The sequence below is a fragment of the Empidonax traillii genome, unplaced genomic scaffold (genome assembly GCF_003031625.1).
Source record: "Empidonax traillii isolate 1590-97213 ecotype Southwest subspecies unplaced genomic scaffold, ASM303162v1 scaffold52:size1600334, whole genome shotgun sequence".
Classification (NCBI taxonomy): Eukaryota; Metazoa; Chordata; class Aves; order Passeriformes; family Tyrannidae; genus Empidonax; species Empidonax traillii.
This window is the reverse complement of record NW_020955245.1, coordinates 962,316-981,095: the sequence shown is the minus strand read 5'-3', so window position 1 is coordinate 981,095 and position 18,780 is coordinate 962,316. Positions and strand designations below refer to the sequence as shown.

The 18,780-nt window shown below is 46.6% G+C and overlaps 1 protein-coding gene across 11 annotated transcripts in view; it reads left to right on the top strand.

Moving 5' to 3' along the window:
* MEGF11 (multiple EGF like domains 11) overlaps window positions 1-18,780 on the top strand; it is a 247,115-nt gene that overhangs the window by 210,409 nt on the left and 17,926 nt on the right. For 6 of the 11 annotated variants that reach the window (XM_027879240.1, XM_027879241.1, XM_027879244.1 and 3 more), the window contains 7 exons: window positions 1,299-1,433; window positions 4,752-4,880; window positions 7,803-7,931; window positions 8,616-8,744; window positions 11,249-11,377; window positions 11,540-11,773; window positions 17,998-18,116. In XM_027879240.1, coding sequence (XP_027735041.1) covers window positions 1,299-1,433; window positions 4,752-4,880; window positions 7,803-7,931; window positions 8,616-8,744; window positions 11,249-11,377; window positions 11,540-11,773; window positions 17,998-18,116 — 1,004 coding nt within the window. The remainder of the gene's footprint in view (window positions 1-1,298; window positions 1,434-4,751; window positions 4,881-7,802; window positions 7,932-8,615; window positions 8,745-11,248; window positions 11,378-11,539; window positions 11,774-17,997; window positions 18,117-18,780) is intronic. The other 5 variants (XR_003570692.1, XR_003570693.1, XM_027879247.1 and 2 more) reach the window with 1 other exon arrangement.

Sequence of the window (18,780 nt, the reverse complement as noted above, 5' to 3'; positions counted from 1 at the left end):
AAATTCATTTCGAAGCAGAATTCAGCCTGAGCAGGGCAGCACTGAAGATGATACTGAAGATGATTCTCAGCCAGCTTGTTCTGTCGGTGTAATCAGGATTACATGAGACACCGGGATGGTTTAGTGCTCTTAAGCCTGCAGAAATGTCTCCAGCAATGATCCAGGGTGTTTTATGGCTGGAATATATATCAACAAACCTGTCAGCTAAGTTCCAGCTGGAAATGTGCAGTGGTGTAAGAGCCTGACACCCTCTGTGAGCACACAGACCAAGAGAAAAATTCTCATTTGGTGGAAAAATAGAAGGGACGTGATAAAGTAACCACTGAGCCGGAACTGTGGAACAGAGAGTCACAGGAGTAAAAATAAAAACACATAAAACCATTTTTACAGTCACTTACTGCAATTTAACATATCTTTGTGTTATCTGTTGCAGTGAATGTTTGGACAGTGGATGGGTTTTCACCCTACATGTGCTTAGAAGCAGCAGTCTGTGTTTAGAAGAGATGCTGAGCTGTAATCTTGGCTCTTAACCCTGTGTACAAATTCTGTAATAATCTCAGGTTTTGGGCAAATTAAGCACACAGTTCATGACAAGTTTCCTCAGCTATCCTGTGTCATTACTGATGCAAATCAGGTGATTTTATATGCTGTTCCCATAATTACCATCTTCAGATTCTGTTCGTCACTGATGGCTGCTGCTCCTGCCATGACACATATAAACTGTCTGCCCCAGGTGAGCACAGGTATCACACCTTGTAGGTTTGGAAATCAGCTTTTGGCATAGTTGTTTAGACATAAAATGCTGTTTCCTAATGCAGCTTCTCAGAATTCTCAGCCCAGTTTCCAAAGGAAATGGTATCCTGAGTTTCTGTTGTCTCTGTGTGTGTGTTTCTCTTCCTATCTTAAAAGCTTTGGAATGTGTTATTATCCATATCTGCAGTGGGCTCTGAGGGCTCAAACATCTTTAACTCCCATGTTTTGTCAGATAGTTTATCTGAAGCAGGTTAGAGAGACTCGAATGAATGTCCTGAGTGAGAGAGAGGCTGCTGAGAACTCCACTGTATTACTAAACAGCCAGGGACCTACATGAGGTGGGAATGTTTGAACAGTTTCCCTCAGAGCTTGCACTTTGTTAGACGTGGAACAATCCAACAGGCTTCATCCTTTCAGCTCTCCACAAAGCTGAGTGTTTGTAAATTAAGAACTAACGGTTTGGGATTAAGACAGACAATTCTCGAGCTCTCAGCAGTGAGAAAACTTGGGAGAACCCGTGACAGCTGATTTTGTTTTGTTTCCAGTTTGCCCCCCTGGCTTTTACGGACACCACTGTGGCCAGCCCTGCCCCCAGTGCGTGCACAGCAACGGTCCTTGTCACCACGTGTCGGGACACTGCGACTGCCTGCCGGGATTCTTCGGCCCTCTCTGCAACCAAGGTACTGAGCCCCCAGTTCCACCTCCTTTCCTAAGTGTCTGTGGCTTCGCAGCGAGGCCCATCCCAAGGCTCCTGCCTTTTTCCCTTGTTTCAGCAGTTTGGATCCCAGGAAATTCTTTACTCCAGAGGGGAAATGCAAATAGGTACTTAGTCACCCTTTTGTAAATATGATGTGCTCCTGGTTTCATAAATCCAGGGCTGCAGTGCTGGATTGAGCTGACTGTGGAATGAGACACCTGCTGTAAATACATCAGCATCCAATGGGGTCATTTTTCTTTCTGCTCAGCCTCTCCTCCCCTGCATGTTGATTTGTTGATGGCACCTCCGTGTGATCCTCTGCAACAGGACCTGTGGGTTCTGGTTCAGGGCAAGGCCAGCTCAGGTGCACAAGCCCAAACACCCAGTTACTGTTTACACCTCATTTCCACTGTGTAGGACCTGGTTGGGAATAGCTGAAATCGTGGACACGAGTGCAGGAGGCAGAAAAGTTTGCAGTGAGGCAGAGAAAGGGAGTTAATTTTCACAGGTGAAGAGGAGCTGCCCCCACATGTCCGTCCCCTCTCTGTTCCTTTGGAAGTTACTCCGCTTTTAACAGTGTTTCATTGTCAGTTTTATCCTAAAAATACCCACAGGATCAGTGAGTGTTCTGCAGTCTCAGTGGTTGCATCCTGCTGGGGGTTTTTCCTACACAGGTATTTAAAGGAGGTGACTGCCCTTTGTGAAGTCACCAGCCCTGCAAAAACCGAGGGACGCTTTTTAATGGCCTGCTTTTCAGTAAGTCAGGAGTTGCAGGCAGCGCTTATGCAAAATCATTAAACATGAAGTAAGCATAGCCATGTGTTTTTTGGTTTTTTTCCCTGTGCTGTATAGTCAACTAAACATTATACCAATTAATTTATTAAAATGAACACATTTCAGTGAATTTGTCCGTTTTATGTGAAACGTTAGCCAGATTTCAAAGCATAAGCAGGTCTAATTATCCTCTTAAGAAAACTATTTTATTTTTTGCTCAGATGTTCAGCACTTCTGGTTTTACTTTGAAATGTTGATCTATCCAGTAAATTAATTTTAAAATATTCATGTCCTAATTAAAATCAATTTGTGTTGCAGTTTGTCATAATGAGTTAACGTGTAACTTTATTTTGTGGAAAGAAAAATGTTAATTAATGTTTTCCATTAGAAAAACGGGAAGCGAAGATTTCACTTTGGAATTTTCATCTCCTGGTGCCATCCCCTTTCTGGCAGCAGGAGAACTCTTCCACCAGCAGCACATGCTGGTGAGGAGCCGTGAAACCCCCAGACCTGCACAGGATTCCGAGCTACAAATGACTCAACAGCTGTTTTATGAATATCTTTCACAGCCATGGAGCAAGATGGATTGATAAGAAGCTGTTATCGCTGCTGGAACACACCCTGACATCCCACAGGGACTTTGGGAGTCCCACTTCAGAGCTTTTAGGGCTTAATTAACATCCCTATCCGTGCCGCACAATCAGATTGCTCCCGAGGAAAGCAGCACCAGGCCTTGCTTTACAGCTCTGCTTGAGACATCAAAAAAGTGTTTGGATCCCCCGTCCCCTCAGGGGAGCTGAGGTGTCAACCCCCAGCTGGGTTGTTTCAATTAGGGGGAACAAGCATTTTGTGTCCGTCAGTGTTGACGTTCCAGAGGGCATCGTCCCGTTTCCCAGGGACAGGAGGTGCTCCCAGGGAAGGAGCAGCTCTCCCCGTGTGCAGCACAGCAGTGCTTGTGTCAGGTGTGACCCGGTGCCTTTGCCAGCAGCTCTGTTTGGATCACAGACCTCGTCCTGATCCATTAGTATTCCGTGTTGCAGTACAAATCAGCTCCTATTCTAAGGAAGTCTTTAGAGAACTACTTTTTTTTTTTTTTTTTTTGGTACCTATAAAAAATCATCGAGGTGAGGTTATCTATCTCCGTCTTAAAGACGCCATAAATAGCGCGTGGAGCTGCTGGATATGGAGCATTGGAAGTGACTGATGGTGTGGCCTGCACAAGAGCCTGGGCTGACAGATCATTGCAGTTTTTGCTCTGCCTGTGATTCGAGGGCTTTGCTTCCCTCCCCTCTTTGTGTCTGTGTATTGTTCTTTACGTTGTGGCTGTACACTGGGTTTAGTTTTATCTCTTTTCAGTTAGGAACTGTTCTGTTTAGCACATAATTTGAAAGCCAAACCCAACTTTATCCACCCCTACAGATAAGTCCACGGTACATAGAAATGCAGGCAGGAAACAACGCTCTGCACATTCTTAGTTTCTGCTGTAGTAAGAGTAGAAGATGGCATATTATATAAAAACCAATGAATCACAGCTCAGGATTTCAATCTGTAGCTGATTCACAGTCAGGATAGATTGAGGTCACCTGCAGAGACTACTCTTGAGAAAGTGAGAGAGGCTGAAGTGGTAAAACAGCTGCATAATTCAGGGAAGTGCCTTAATCACTTTTTTGACATCGCTATTATTTACCAGGATACAAGTCCAGTTCCATTTGTTACACTCTTTGCGAAGATGGACTGTATGTTTTATCTTGTTTTGAAAATACATCTGTTTTTGTCAGGGAACACAGCCAATAAGAGCCCAGAAATGAAACATTTCATTCGTTACCGAGCAGAGCTTTCCATCAACTTTAACGTTAAAGATTTCCAATAATTTGGTGGGAGGCTGAAGATCTACATGTCTATTAGTTTTCTGTCACTGTGCTTGGGCTCTTAGAGGATGACTCTGGAAAAACAAATTTGGAGTTTCTTTCCTTCCAGCTTCAGGACTGAGCCAGGTGGGCACACAGGGATGGGTGCTGATTTTTTTGGATGCAGCACATCTATTTAACAGCTCTCAGTCAAACATTATGTATAATCCTTGGGAGCCACATTTGCAACCTAATTGCTTCCCCTTTCCAAGTGTCCAGATCAATCCCTTCCAGCCCCTCACTTGTGTTGTTTGCTGCTGCTCATTGAATTCTCCTCAGCTTCCCTGTTCTCCTCCTCTGCCAATAACCCCTTTCCTCTCTTTGTCTCTCCTCTCCTTATCCTTCCATACTGCCCTTCAATAATTGGAACCTCCTAACCATATTGGCTTCATTTTCCAGCAGAAAAAAAATAAAAAAGGATTTTGAGATGAGTTTTTCCTGTTGTTTCTATGATTGGACTGTGAGCCAAAAAAAAAAAAAAAAAAAGGGACTCGAATACTTTCTGCCTTTTCCTTCTTTCCAGCAGTTTTTTGCCCCTTTAGCTTCATCAGAGAAAAAAAATGTTGTGATTAATTTTATCTCTGTTAAACTGGGACTTCTTCCCTGCCTTGTGCTTCCAGTGTGTCCCAGCGGGAAGTACGGGAAGGACTGCGCCGAGGTGTGTCAGTGCACCGAGAACGGGACCTGCAATCCCATCGACGGCTCCTGCCAGTGCTTCCCGGGCTGGATAGGCATGGACTGCTCTCAGAGTAAGCAAACCTGCTCCAAAATCATGTGGGTTTGTGTTTGCTTGAGTGCTTTCTGAAAGTTTAGAGACGGGTTCTGGGGAAATCCCTGATGTTTCACAGCCACTGCCTTGCTCTCTTTATGGCTTATTTCTCTTAATTAATCCAAGTTAGCTCTGGATTGGATTAGTTTCTGCGTTTGGAGTTTGCAGAAGCTGTGACTGGCTTTTATTCCAGGAAAGGGAGGTCACAAGCTCTTATCAGAAAAGAAAGCTCCATGCTCCCTTTTAATTTCTAGCTGCATTCCCTTTTATTTATTTTTTTTTTAAATCATTTTCTTTCAGCTGTTACATTTAGAATGTATTAACCAGTAAATGTTTTCATGTACCAACCCCCCAGAATTGAGGAATTAGGCGGCCGAAATATTTCTATTAAACGTAATTTAATTGTAAAAGTCAATGTGGGCTTGGAGGGATGGAGGATTTCTTCTTGAAAATTGCCCAGGTAGAAGATTGGCATTTGCTGATCCCAAAGTGTCATTTCCTGAGAGCATCCCTTAATTGAAGCTGGATCACAGAGGGAGGCAATATCCGATCATTCAGAAATGTTACTTCATATTCAGGATACAACTAGCATATTAGACAGCATTCCAGAGGAAAATATATTAAACTGCGAGTGATAAAGCAGGAATCGGATAAAAACAGACGGCTGTAATTTTGCTTTTATTGTGTGTCTTCCACGGGCAGAATATTGCTGTCACTCAAAAATGGGGGAGGGGGGGAGAGAAAAAAAGAAAGCTGCTCACATCCCTCGTTATATTTAGCCATGTAATTGGGAAATGAGTGCTGGTTTCTGTTAACCTTGACAAAAGATGGTTTTGCTTGGAGAGCGATCGTTGCCAGCCCGGGAGGCAGAAGGGCCTGGTTGTAGCTGGTATGAGCCAAGGGGGAAGGTGGCTGTCCCCTCAGTCATCTCCTTGTAAAGAGGGTGTAGCTCTCCCAGGGTGATCCTGGCCCACTCCAGGCTCCCGTGGCACCTGGCCTCGCCTCCAGAGCTATTTCTGTCTGACCAGTTAACCTGGAATGACCCGGAGTCGGAGCTGCAGGGGAGGCGGTTTTAGCTCCGACTCCGGAGCCAGTTCTGGATTCCCTGACAGACCCTGCAGCTCTGCCTGACACAGGAGAACTGGAACAGGCTCCCCAGGGTGGCATCACAGCACCAAGCCTGTCTGAGAGGCTCCTGGAGGGCTCTTGGGGTGCCCCGTGCAGGGCCAGGAGCGGGACCCGATGATCCCGACGGGTCCCTTCCGACTCAGCACATTCCGTGGTTTTATTTCTGGGTTTCTTCTAGCACAGATACTTCAGGCCAAGTCCTGGTCGGCTTTACACTGTGTGAGTTCAGTGACCTTTTGTTTGATTAAAGTCATGGCAGGTTTTTTTGGCTGCTCATTCTGTCTGTCATGTGCCAGAAACTTGCATTTATCGTCCGGGCAGGAGCCGGTGGCGTCCATGGAAGTAGGCATGGCTTCTGTACTTTCAGGTTTCCTGGGAACTGTGCCTGATTAATTCAGGTCTTTAATAGCAAGCCACGGAAAGTGCTTTTTAAAGCAAAAATATAGTTGTTATATTGAAGGGCTATCATCATTTTGGATCTTTTAGCCTGGCACTAATAACTGTAACTTACTGCGCTCATTTTTTGGAGGGAGGCTTAAAATAACTTTTTAAAATGTATTAATATTGTACTTGTTGAAATATAAAATAGACCCGGAGATTTTAATTTAATATTGGTCCCATCAACAAAAGCAATCTGAATTTGTGGATGGGAGTTCATATTGGAAGAAGTTTTCTTTACATTTTTTACGTAATTGGAGCAGCACTCGGTGCTTCAACTGAATGTGGTAATTTTAGTGGTTGATTGCATAGCAAAGTAAACCTGAATAGCTGGGCTTTATTATGCAAGAATTCCAGAATGTCAAGAAGAAAATTAAATTACCTCCATATCTTACAACCCCAAGTCTAAATTGACTTCACAGATAGTGCCAGTAAGGCAGGGGGAGTGCCCAGAGCACACAGGGGGTCGCTGGTTCTGTGGTTCTCAGTGCAGAGCTGATCTTTCCGCGTGACCTGCCTGGGGAATCATAGAATTCCAGGAAATTTTGGGTTGGAAGGGACCTGAAAGCTCATCCGGTCCAGGCAGGGACACCTTCTGCTATCCCAGGTTGTTCCAAGCCCCTTCCAACCTGTCCTTGGACACTCCCAGGGATCCAGGGGCAGCCACAGCTTCTCTGGGCAACCTGTGCCAGGGCCTGCCCACCCTCCCAGGGAACAATTCCTTCCCAGTATGCCATCTAACTCTGCCCTCTGGCAGTGGGAAGCCATTCCCTGTGTCCTGTCCCTCCATCCCTTGTCCCCAGTCCCTCTCCAGCTCTCCTGGAGCCCCTTCAGGCCCTGCAAGGGGCTCTCAGGTCTCCCTGGATCCTTCTCTCCTCCAGGTGAACCCCCCAGCTCTCCCAGCCTGGCTCCAGAGCAGAGGGGCTCCAGCCCTGGGAGCAGCTCTGTGGCCTCCTCTGGACTGGCTGCAGGAGCTTCACATCCTCCTGACGTTGGGGATCCCAGAGCTGGGGGCAGCTCTGCAGGTGGGATCACACCTGTGCAGAGCAGAGGGGCAGAATCCCCCCTTTGTCCTGCTGGGAGAAATCCCTGTGCCAGGGACTGACAGCATGGGAGAAGCCACAGGTTGGCACCAGGGCTAGCAGAGAGATTTCTGGCTTGGAAGAGCCAGTGACAGTCTGGGAAGAGCCAGTGACAGTCTGGGAAGAGCCAGTCACTGCCCAGGAGTCACTGCAGCTCTGCCGTGTGAGGTTGTGCCTTCGCTGGTTTCTCACCGGTTCTCCCTCCCTTTGTGGTTGCTCCTCCTCAGCACTAACACAGTATTTTGTTTCCATAGCTTGTCCCAGTGGGTTTTGGGGCCCTGATTGCTTTCACTCCTGCAACTGCCACAACGGAGCCCTGTGCAGCCCCTACGATGGAGAATGCCGATGTACCCATGGCTGGACCGGGCTCTTCTGCACTCAGCGTAAGCCTTACAGGGACAGGGAATCTGTCAAAGTACGTGCTGCTCCCTCGTGTCTCTTCCAAGTATTGCAGCTTCCCTCAAAATCCACCCGCTCCTTACTCGGGATAACCTCACATCACCTCAGGGAAAACAGTCCTGAAGCTTCCCGTGGTTTTTTATGCCTTTAAAGGAGGAGCAGATAATTTAGATTATTGATTCATTGTCAGGATTTGCACAGTCGATGTCCTGCTTGTTAAGGCCCCCGTACATGTGGCCTCATTTAGGAAAATGAGATTTCTCTTCCCAGTGCCAAATTACCAGCACTGTACAAGAGGAGAGCCGATTCTGGTGAGCCCTTTAAGAGGACTCTTTTCACTTGCAAGAAATTGATTGATCTCTGCTCTTTCAGAGAGTTTCTGTTTAGCATCTTCTTTCACCTCTTGAAAATGTGGTTTGTATAGATGGGTCAAGTTTTCATTCCTCTGGAACACTTAAGAGGCAATTCTGTAAGAGATGAGAAACATTACTTCAAGAAAATTGGCTGTCATGGTATTTCTGCATTAAGACCATGAAATAAATGTTATTAAATATACAGAGGCTGAAAATCCATAGATCTATAGCCCTACGTGTTTTGTGCTGATAACGCATCTTGAGTTTGGGTTTCACCTCCTTTTCTTAGTCTTTCCTTCTTCTGATTCCTGAAAGGTTGCCCAGCTGCTTTTTATGGCAAGAACTGTGCCAACGTGTGCCAGTGTCAGAACGGAGCCGACTGTGACCACATCACCGGCCAGTGCACGTGCAGGACGGGATTCACAGGCAAGCAGTGTGAGCAGAGTAAGTACCAGCATGACCTCGGCTTTCTGCACCCCCAGGAAGGGGGAAGTGTTTCAGAATTCTCTGCACAAACAGGCCCTTGAATGAAGTGTTGATGTCAGCAGGGCGGTGGCCTCAGGCACCTCACACAATCCATAGGGAGGAGAAGGTGCCTGTGGAAAACTGGGCAGTGTGAGCATAAAGAAATCCAGTGAATCCTCTGCCAACTGGACTTTTCCATTCCCAGGCTAAAGTTAGGTGAGAGAAGGCAAGTCAGTGCACTCAGTGCTGACTGGATGGAGCCCTCCCAAAAAAACTTGTACAGAAAAACAGCCCAAAAGCTGCATCGTGCCTTGCTAACGCTGTTGAGAGCAACAGCATCGGGTTTCCTTAAGCACGAAGGAAGACAGAAGGGTTAAAAGGAATAAATCCTTTCTGCTCTCTGCCTTCCAGGGAATACTGGGGCTTTCCTGCCTAAGCTGTTATGCTACAGATGTGGAGCAAATAAAGATTCATCTTTACAGGGAAAGCAGGTCAAGTAAACAAAGTTGTTTGCCGTTTTGGGAAGGATCTGTGTTTGGTCTGAGCAGTGAGCAAGTGTTAAACAATGAACTCCAATTACCTTCCAAGGGACCTGGCATGTTTTACTGGAATGGTTGTCCATGTCCTGCTGGCACATTCAGCAGCCTGTGCCAAATGACTTCTTTAAAGAACAGGGAATGAGGGTAGTGCAGACTGGATGTGCTGCAGCTGAATAATGACTTGTTTGTCCAGTACAGCAAATCACAAGGAAATTCTCACACACTTACTCGTATCCTAAATGCAACGTAAAATCCATCTTACCTAACCCAGGCATTAATTCCACAGGGTTCCCTTCCTTTATTTTGGCAGTCAGGTGATGCAGTAACGCTCCTGTTGGATTTGGAAGGGAAGGCTTTGACTGGAGCTCACTGCACGGATCTGTATGGAATTATTTGCACGTGTAACTCAATTCATAAACATCTTTCTGCCTTCACTTGCATTCAGCAAAGTGAATGTCTCGGGACCAAATTTGTGTGCTCCTGGGGGATTAGATATGGCACCTCTAACTCTGGTCAACTCACTGTGAATTTGGGTACAGCCCTACTGCAACCATCATCAGAACAGGAAACTAAAGAGTCCCACAGTAGAACTGCACATCGACAGATTTTATACAAGAAGCTACTTTTTAATTCGACCTCTGTACAAAGCCTGAGGCTTTCTTTTCTACCCAGGCAGCAAATGTATTTATTTATCTGTTTTTCTACTGTTTAATCTGAAAGAATCTCTTCATTAAGGCTCCTTCCTTCTCCAGATCCTGCTGAATGGGCAGTCACACTGCATTGCAGATGAAATGCCTAATTGCAGGCATCGTTTCTGTGGTGCAGTCCCAAAATTTAGGCTTTATTCATTTTTTAAGTAGGCTACAGGTTACTATCAGAATGAGCACTAGTTGTAATATTTTTTTCCCCCTTATTTGAGGACCAGCAGATTAAAGAAAGAGATACAACTTTAATACACACTGCAAATCATTACAAGGATAATGGCTACAGTTCTTTACTAGATATTAAATTTTGGCTACTAGAAGCTACTTAGAGACTGACACTGGGGAGGTGTCTCATGCTATGCAGAACCTTTGCAGTGACACACAAGGAGTCACACCTTAAACAAGATATTTTCTATAGTATCACAAGATATTTTCTGTAGTATCACAGAACGTGTGAGTGCTTTCAGTAATGCTGCTCCTCCGTGGAAATAAGTGGGATGTGACAGACATTGTTTCTTTCAATTTATTATTGAATAGTGCCTCCAGAAGTAAAGTCAGCTGCCTACAGATTTATTGTAATAGCCCATCATGGTAATTGTATGAATAAATTTCTCAGCTGGACATTCAATCATTTTGTCTTTGATAGAAATACAAAGACAGGATGGAAATTCCTTCTGTATCAGGAGTCCTGGTACAGAAGCTGAGCCAATCAAACCCTTCAGATGCTCAATTCTGCAATTCCACCTTCAGTGTTCTGTTCACCTCCTGGCACTAGAAGGGATGAGTAGGAAAGCACGTGGGATTTGTTTGGTAAAACTCTGTGGAGTTCATATAAAGGTTCATTAAAACTTTTCTTTGCAACTACCCCATGAAGAAAGAATCAGTGGGGTGGTGGAGAACGCTAAGCTCTTTCAAGGTGCTGTCCACAGCTTCTGAGCTCGTGCTCTGCCAGATTCTGAACACTTATAATGCATATCAAGGCTTTTAAATCCTTTGTACCCATTATTGATTTCATCCTTGGGAAGACTTGTAGGACTTTTCCAGAAAGTCACAGCTTAATAAGTAATAAACTGTGCATGAAATACATTTATCTTCCGCTTTAAAATAATAATGATCACCTTGCATTAGAGTGTTGTCCTGGAGACCCTGAAACCAGGGAGGCTCTTCTGCTGAATTTTCCATTGCTCCCATTCCTGAAAACAGCAGGAATTCTTTCCAGTGTTTTTCCTTGGCTTCCCAGAGTGCTCCCCGGGAACGTTCGGTTACGGTTGCAAACAGCTTTGTGAGTGCATGAACAACGCTACGTGCGACCACGTCACGGGCACCTGCTACTGCAGCCCAGGCTTCAAAGGGATCCGCTGTGATCAAGGTACAGTGGCATTCTGTCTGTAAAACCCCTCTCTCTTTATCTCTCTCTCCCTCTCCAATGATGTACTTGCTTTAAAAAAAAAAAACAAAAAAAAAAACAACAGTATTTTGAAAATGAAATGCACGATTCAATTTACAGTGTGTTATGAATTACTTTTAACAGCGGCTCTTATGATGGAAGAATTAAACCCCTATACTAAAATTAGCCCTGCTCTTGGATCAGAGAGGCACTCAGTGGGAGCAATCATTGGAATTATTATTCTCCTTCTAATTATTATGGTCTTGCTGGCACTGTTTGTGTGGTATCGACGGAAACAGAAGGAGAAGGGCCATGACATGCCAAGTGTATCTTACACTCCAGCCATGAGGATGACTAATACAGATTACTCACTTTCTGGTAAGGGTCTTTTTCTGTTAATCAAATATAGACTCGTGTTCCTGTGTGTTGGGGAAATACAAGTTTCTGTGATGTGTAACATGTGCTACTGAGCCTCAGAAATAACGAGCTTTTGTTCTTCCCCTGAATGCCGTGATCTGTAAACACATAACAGGGACAGGAGAGCAAATATAAACTGGTTTAAGCTACTTGATATCTGAAAGTTTACTCAGCACAATAGAGGATGTACCCAGGCAAGAAATGTGCTGCATGGGCTTTAAATCACCTATTTCTGCATTCCTATTGCAGTGCAGAGGAGTTTTCCCTTTGTCAAACCTTGAGAGGCCTTTCCTTGCTCGAGGAGGGGGATTGACTGGGTCAGTCAGAGGGTGCTGGTTGTGGCTGTGTTGCAGTTTGTGATTTGAGGTGTCCTGTTTGTTGTCACTCTCTGCTGAGCACAGACCTGTCCCTGTCATCCAAAGAGCTGGTGTGAATTCCCTTCCCGGGAGCTGATGAAAGCAGCAGGGAGGAAGGGATCTTTGGGATCACAGCGTTCCTCCTTCTCTCAGTCTTCTGCCACTGCTATGGAGGACAGCTTTTCTTGACAGATTGGCTAAACTTTGGAGGATCTGATCTCCTTTTCAACACTGTCACTCTTCTTCATTCCTCTCTGGCCGATATCAGAGAGGATGCCAGGCAGGAGATAGATTTACTTCCTTCTGGTTTTCTCTGATCTGTCTCTGGTGGGGATCTCCTCAAGATTTGCTGCCCTCTGACTTCTTCTCTTCCCTTTAAATGGCTGAAACTGTAAGTGCCAGTGAGTACAAGCTCCTGAGACAGGCCTGAGAACAGGCCTGCAGTGCCTTTTTCTTTCTCCTTCCTCCTGTGAATACACGAGGCCCGTCGGCTTCTGTGCTGTCTCAGGGCGACATGGCTGGAAGATTCCGTCTGGAATTCCCTGCCCAGGATGCACCTGGGAGGAGGCTCTCCCATGAAGCCAATGATGGCAATGCCTGGCTACACCTGGAACTTAATCCCAGATCTTCTCTCCTGGCACTGTGACTTCAGTCCTCGTGTCAGGGGCATTTTCCTGCGATGGCACCTCCCACGTCAGGGGCTGCCTGTTGAACACCATTGACCAAACTCATGTCTAGGCCACTCAGTAGAGCATTCCTTCTTCTGGTACCTCCAAGATTGGGGGGAAAGTCATTCTTGTACTTCCTCCCATCGCTCCTTGTGTTTGAATTTTAGCTTTGCTGGCTCTTGCTTAAGCTGCCCATTTGGGTAAGACATGAATGACAGTGTTGACAGAGAGGGCTCGTCTAATCCTTGACTAATTGCCAGCACAGCTTGGCCTGAAATTTGTCATTTCAACACCGTTTGAGGAGCCAGACCGCGAACATGCAGAAGGCAGCTGTGGCCCATCTCCACAGCAGCGAGGCTCTGGGTGCTGAGGGAGCAGATCACAGCCACTAGCATGGAAAAATGTCCTGAACTTCTCAGTCATCCATTTCTCTCCCATTGGCACCTTATCCATCTGTGTACAGAGCCTGCTCCACCTCATTTATCTCTGTGCTTCCCTAGTTAATGGATGTGCAACCCAGCATGTTTAAGGGACACAGCCTGGACACTTCGAAGGAAGGAGAGGAATTGCTGGGAGTTCCTGAGTGGAATTACTGAGCAGCTCCTTTCAGAACAAAAATCTCTCTTTTTTTTTTTTTCCTCCATATTTTGCTATGAAATGAGACTTCCCAGAGGACCTGATGGTGTCCCAGTCTCAGACACTGCAAGAAGTCTGGAAAAAGGCTAATGCTGGGAAGGGATTCTCCCATCCTGGAAAGGTAACACAGACAGATGACTTTCCTCCTCAGCCACAGAGAGAAAGCCACGGTGTTTAAAGGTGTTGGTAGCCCAGGACTATGTTTGTAGGTTATTGCCTTGTGGGCTTTAATTTGCCATGACATCTGAGGGATCCCCTCCTTGGGCTGCATTGGACCTGGGACCTGCTGTGGTCCTTGGGCAGTGATAGTGAGGTAAATTCTGGCCCCTGTGGCGCTGCTGCTCCGTGTCAGCCCAGTTTGTAAAAACCCCTCACCATCCCAAACAGCACCAGGTCAGTGGTGTTGCCTGGGCTTCTCTGGGAAGAAACTGGGTAATGGTTCTTCCCTGTTCATCTCAGTCAGTGATGGAGATGCAGAGATCGGTCTTTTCTGGGTCTTTTCTCTCTCCTCTCTTCGTGCAGTCCTTGTAGCAACAGATATTTTATCATTCAGGATGCTGCAGTGGAGGGGGGGTCAACCATCTCTTTCTGGAGGTCACAGGAATGATTTTCTTTCTTCTCCCCCTTGGAAAGCTCTGCCATCTGAGCTTGCAGAGGAAGGTTAGGAAGTTAGAAACACACTGCTCCATCTTCATCTCATTATAAATTGCCTGCAGGTATCAGCACCGTTTCAAGTTGTGTTTTTTTGTTTTAGAAGGGCATTTACAAATTTTAAACAAAATCTTCTGAAAACTCCCTGCCAAATTCCGACTGTCCTCCAGTACATTCTCTTACTAAGAGGCTTTGTACCCATCAGTCATTACCATCCCAGCTTGGGCCTTGCCAGTGCTGCTTCACCTCCCTGGAGCAGGGACAGGGAAAGGTGCTGATGTGCATCTTCCTCAGCAGGAAGTGGGCAGGTAGACAGTGAGACAAGATCAGAGACAAGGAATATCTGGGTGGCAAGAGACAGCACGTGTGTGTCTGAGTGCAGGTGTGCAGGTGTGTGTTGCAGGGGGTGCTGAAGGACAGGAGCAGCACTGCACGGAGGAAACAGGGATCCCAGCCTTCACCTGGAGGTTTGTATGTGGATTAAGGGCAGAACAACATGCAGATGTACTTGTCGAATGAATATAATCCCGTGTAAACTCGTGTGCTTTGGCAGGAATTCCACCTGGATGGCTGCAGTCTCCAGCTCTCTGTGGGTTGTAACATTATGGCTCTCCTGAATCACCAGTTATTATTTTGCCTGGTTTGCTTTCATTTGGGTGATGGTGGTGTTGTTTCAGAACAGTCACATACACAGATCCCAAGCAAGCTCCTGGAGGCAGCAGTTTCTTCCAGCACATTAATTTATTTCTGGAGGATGTTTTTGGTCTTTGCGTCCTCAGCTCTCCCGAGGCCGATAATCCCCACATATGTGTGAGAGAGATTATGAGGCAGGGGAACCCCCTGGGCAGCCCTTGGACTCTTTTGCATTTGTGGATGAAGGATGTGGCAGCAAAACACACACTCTGCCCAGCAGCCAGAGGGAAAGAAAACCACCCATGCTGGGAGAGCTTATCCACAACACTTGGATCTGAGAGCAGACTTTCCCAAATAGGCCTGAAATCAAAATGGTGCTCCCCAGCATGAAAACAGCGCTTTGCATCCAGGAAAGGTTCTAAGTGCAGGCTGTTCGGTTCAAGGAGATGGGGACAGAAAGGAAAAAGGTGTGGCAGCGCTGGAGAACAGCAGAGATTTCCTCTCAGGGCCTTCACACAGACTTGGGTATGGGCTGAAGGGGTGTCTGAGGCCTCACCAGGGCCTAAACAAACTTTCTGATGGGGGGCGAATCCTGTGCTGAGAGCCAAGAGCTCAGCAAAGCCTGATAAAAATAAAGCACCGTGGATCCTGAAGCCCAGACAAGACACTTCCAGAAATGATCTGCAGCTGATGTGTGGTGGGAGGTGGCAGAGTGAACCCTCCTGCTTGGAGCCTCAGTGGCACTGTGTGGGCAGAGGGGACCCACAGGAAAGCAGAGCTCCATTTAGCAGCTGACAAGTCTGGGTCGGTATTGACTGCAGGGCTCGCTTAGTCCCCTTTTTGGTGCCCAATTTCCACACCACTGTCCTGCAGCTGCTCCAGGATGGGGACTGGTGCTCTCTGGGTCACCCCACAGCCCGGGCTGGGGGCAGGAGCTCAGTCCATCGGGTGATAAACCTTCATCCAGACCTCGTGGAGCATCCTCTGGAGCATCCTCAGGCTTGAGGGGCTCCCAGCAAGGCTCTGCCATCCTGTGTCCCTTCACAGGTCTGATCTCCCCATGGTGACATTAACATTACCTCGGGGCTATTTTTGTTTTGGTTTAATTTAAATAATGCCCTTTCTTGTAGGCATTTAAGTCTTTTCCTTCCCTTTCAGAGCAGAGTAAAATTCTCACCTTTAGGAAGAGCTGGGGGTTTTTGTGGGTTGTGGGTTTTTTGTTGGTTTTTGAGTTTTTTGTTGTTTTTTTTTTGAAGCAGGGACAGCATTAGATTTGAATTTGATTGAATATTTCCAGCCAGCAGTTACAAGAGCTTCATGAATAAATGTGTAGAAAATGGACTGTGCTATCAAGGTAAATCAGCCTGGGTGGGTACTTAAGTATCGACCAAATGGAACTGTGTAGAAGGAGTAATTCTGAGAGCAGGGTGGGGATAAAAGGGCTGTGGTGATGTGTATGAGCTCAGGGTCATTAATTCAGCACGGTGCTAAGCAGTAGGGCAGTCTGGGAGAGTTTTATTCCAGCTCATTTTGGGTGCAGAAAGCAAGCTATGGCCAGATAAGCTGGGGGTGAACTCGCAAGGTGTCAGCTGAGTGACAGGGGAAGGGGAAGGCAGAGCTGGTGTGACTCAGCCATCAACACTCCCACAGACAGGCAGACACAGATCCAAGTGTCCATCCTTAACTGGGAGCACAGGCTGTAAGGAGGGTGATGAGCTCTCTCATGCCAACCCCCCCGAGCAGGCTCAGGGCTGCGTGTGAGCAGCTGTGTCAGTGTTTGTGGGCACACACCGGCACAGTGTGGGGTTCCAGCCCCAGTTCTCCCTGGCAGACCCCTAGAGATAGGTGTTCTGTGTTCATTTGATTGCAAATGTCACAGAGTTGGAGCTGGGGAGGCGGCAGAGCCCTGGCAGCCTTGGCTGCAAGAAGTTTGATGCAAAGACTTCAGCCCTGGAATCACATCCTGATCTACTTCATTAGCAACAACCCCAGGAAACAAGTGAGAGGCTCTGCTCTTACCACAAAAGAGGGCTGACCTCGAAAATCCCTGTGCATGTTTCAGCAGAGGAGAAGTGCTTGGTCAGACCTGCACATGTGCCCGAGCAGCTTCCCCTCAGCTACAGCGCTTACGTAAGAGATAAAGCCCTGCAGATAAAGCCCCTTCCTTGAAACGGGATGTTCTGCAGTAAATTAAGCTAAATCTAGATCTCCACAAGATGTCAGCAAAGCAAAGTGCATGTTCAGAGCGAGGCAGAGGCAGAGGGCAAGGGGAGAGGGGTGATGGTGGCTGAGAACCCCCTCAGTGCCAGCCGGGGCCGTGTCCTCCCTCACCCATCGCCGCCAACCTCCCGTAAAGGTGGGGATGGGTTCAAACAGCACTTCCTTACCCTCTCCACATGCAGGTGTTCCCTATAACCAACCTCTCTGCCTACAGTTTAAGCCTGTGGTTTACTCAAACCCATTCATTTGCTTCTTACAGGGCTTTGTTGTTTAAATGCTGCTGCTCTGGTCTGATTTTTCCATCCGTTCTTCTGATGGTGCTTTGAAATATTTATCAATTTGTTATGCAGCTGGAACCAGATTGGGATTGATGTTTTCATTAGAACTGCCAGTATAAGTATGATGCCTCTCTTGGTAAATGTGTGTATCAGTTAAAGGGGGGGAAATAGATAAAATGTCTCTGTAGATAACAATGTAACTGCCCGGGTTTGCCTTTCAGGGCTCCAGATTTCTTTCTTAATAAGCCTTCCTACTAAATGTAAAATGGTTTGGACTCCCTGCTATGGTTGTAGCACCTTGATTTCCAACTTGACTGCTGGTTTGGTAACAAAAGGTTTAATTTGTTTCATCACTACAGGGGCTGTTCTGCTCAGTAGCTCTCACAAGTTTTAAGCTAAGGAAGCAGCTGCGTTGCAGCCCATGCATTTCCCAAATTTTGCATTCCCTCCCTCAACCTGCAAGGCAAGCTGGACTGTCAGGAATGGCCTTTTTTAACATCTTCAGAAAGATAATGCTGTGTTAATTAACTAATTTTTATTCTATTTTTTTTCCCCTTATGTGTAATGCTGCTAGTCAAGAGCTTCACACCATAACTCAGGACAGATTGTATCTGCAGATGTTTTACAGCGCCCAGAGCTCTCACCGAGATTTCTGGACTAGATTGTGTGTGTGCCACGTTTTCAGTTTCTTAAGGATTGTTATGGCTTCCAAAGTGCTTTGTGCTGACTTGTTCTCTCCCCAGATGTGTCTCAAGGTAGCGGCAGTGTACACTGCTTTTCCAATCCCAGCTACCACACTCTCTCATGTGGTGTGACCTCACGCTTCTTTCCCAGTAATCTGGATGGAAACAGCTCCAGTAAGGTAGATATTACCCCACCCCACCGGAGCAGGGTTCTTATCAGTTCAAGGAAATCAAGCCAAGCGCTGTCTGTTGGGTCCTGCTGTCTGCCAGCTCGATTTAAAACTCTGGGGAAAGGTCAGCTTTTCCCCTCCCAGCACCTTCCCAAGCCCTGGGAATGACTGGAGTCTCAGCACATGCCTGTCTGGGTCAGCAAGGCTGGGTGTCTTAGCAACTCCGAGGTATGTTTGCTTCTCACAAGAGATAAATCACCAGATAAACATAATTATCCATGAAAGGAACACAAGTAAATCAAAGGAGCATTAGGTCAGTAATCTCACTTTGCTAGTCCATTGTTTCCAGCAGACACACAAATTCCCTGCTGACACAGAGAGATGCAAGAAGGCACCTGGGGTGCTTCTGAGCACTGCTGTGACTCACCCAGGGACACTTTGATGTCACTGCTGGCTCTCCAGAAGAGCTGTTCCCTCTGCTCAGACATCCAGTTGTACCTTCCTTGTCACATGTTGATGCCCTCAGACCATTCATGAACAACACTGAGACTCAAATCACCACCTTGGCAGTAGATTTAGGGGTGGTAAATGGTGAAACAGCTCTTCCTTTGGAGCCCTGATAAGCCAAGGTGGGACAAAGCATAGGGGGGAAAAAGGAAACGCAGTTGATTTC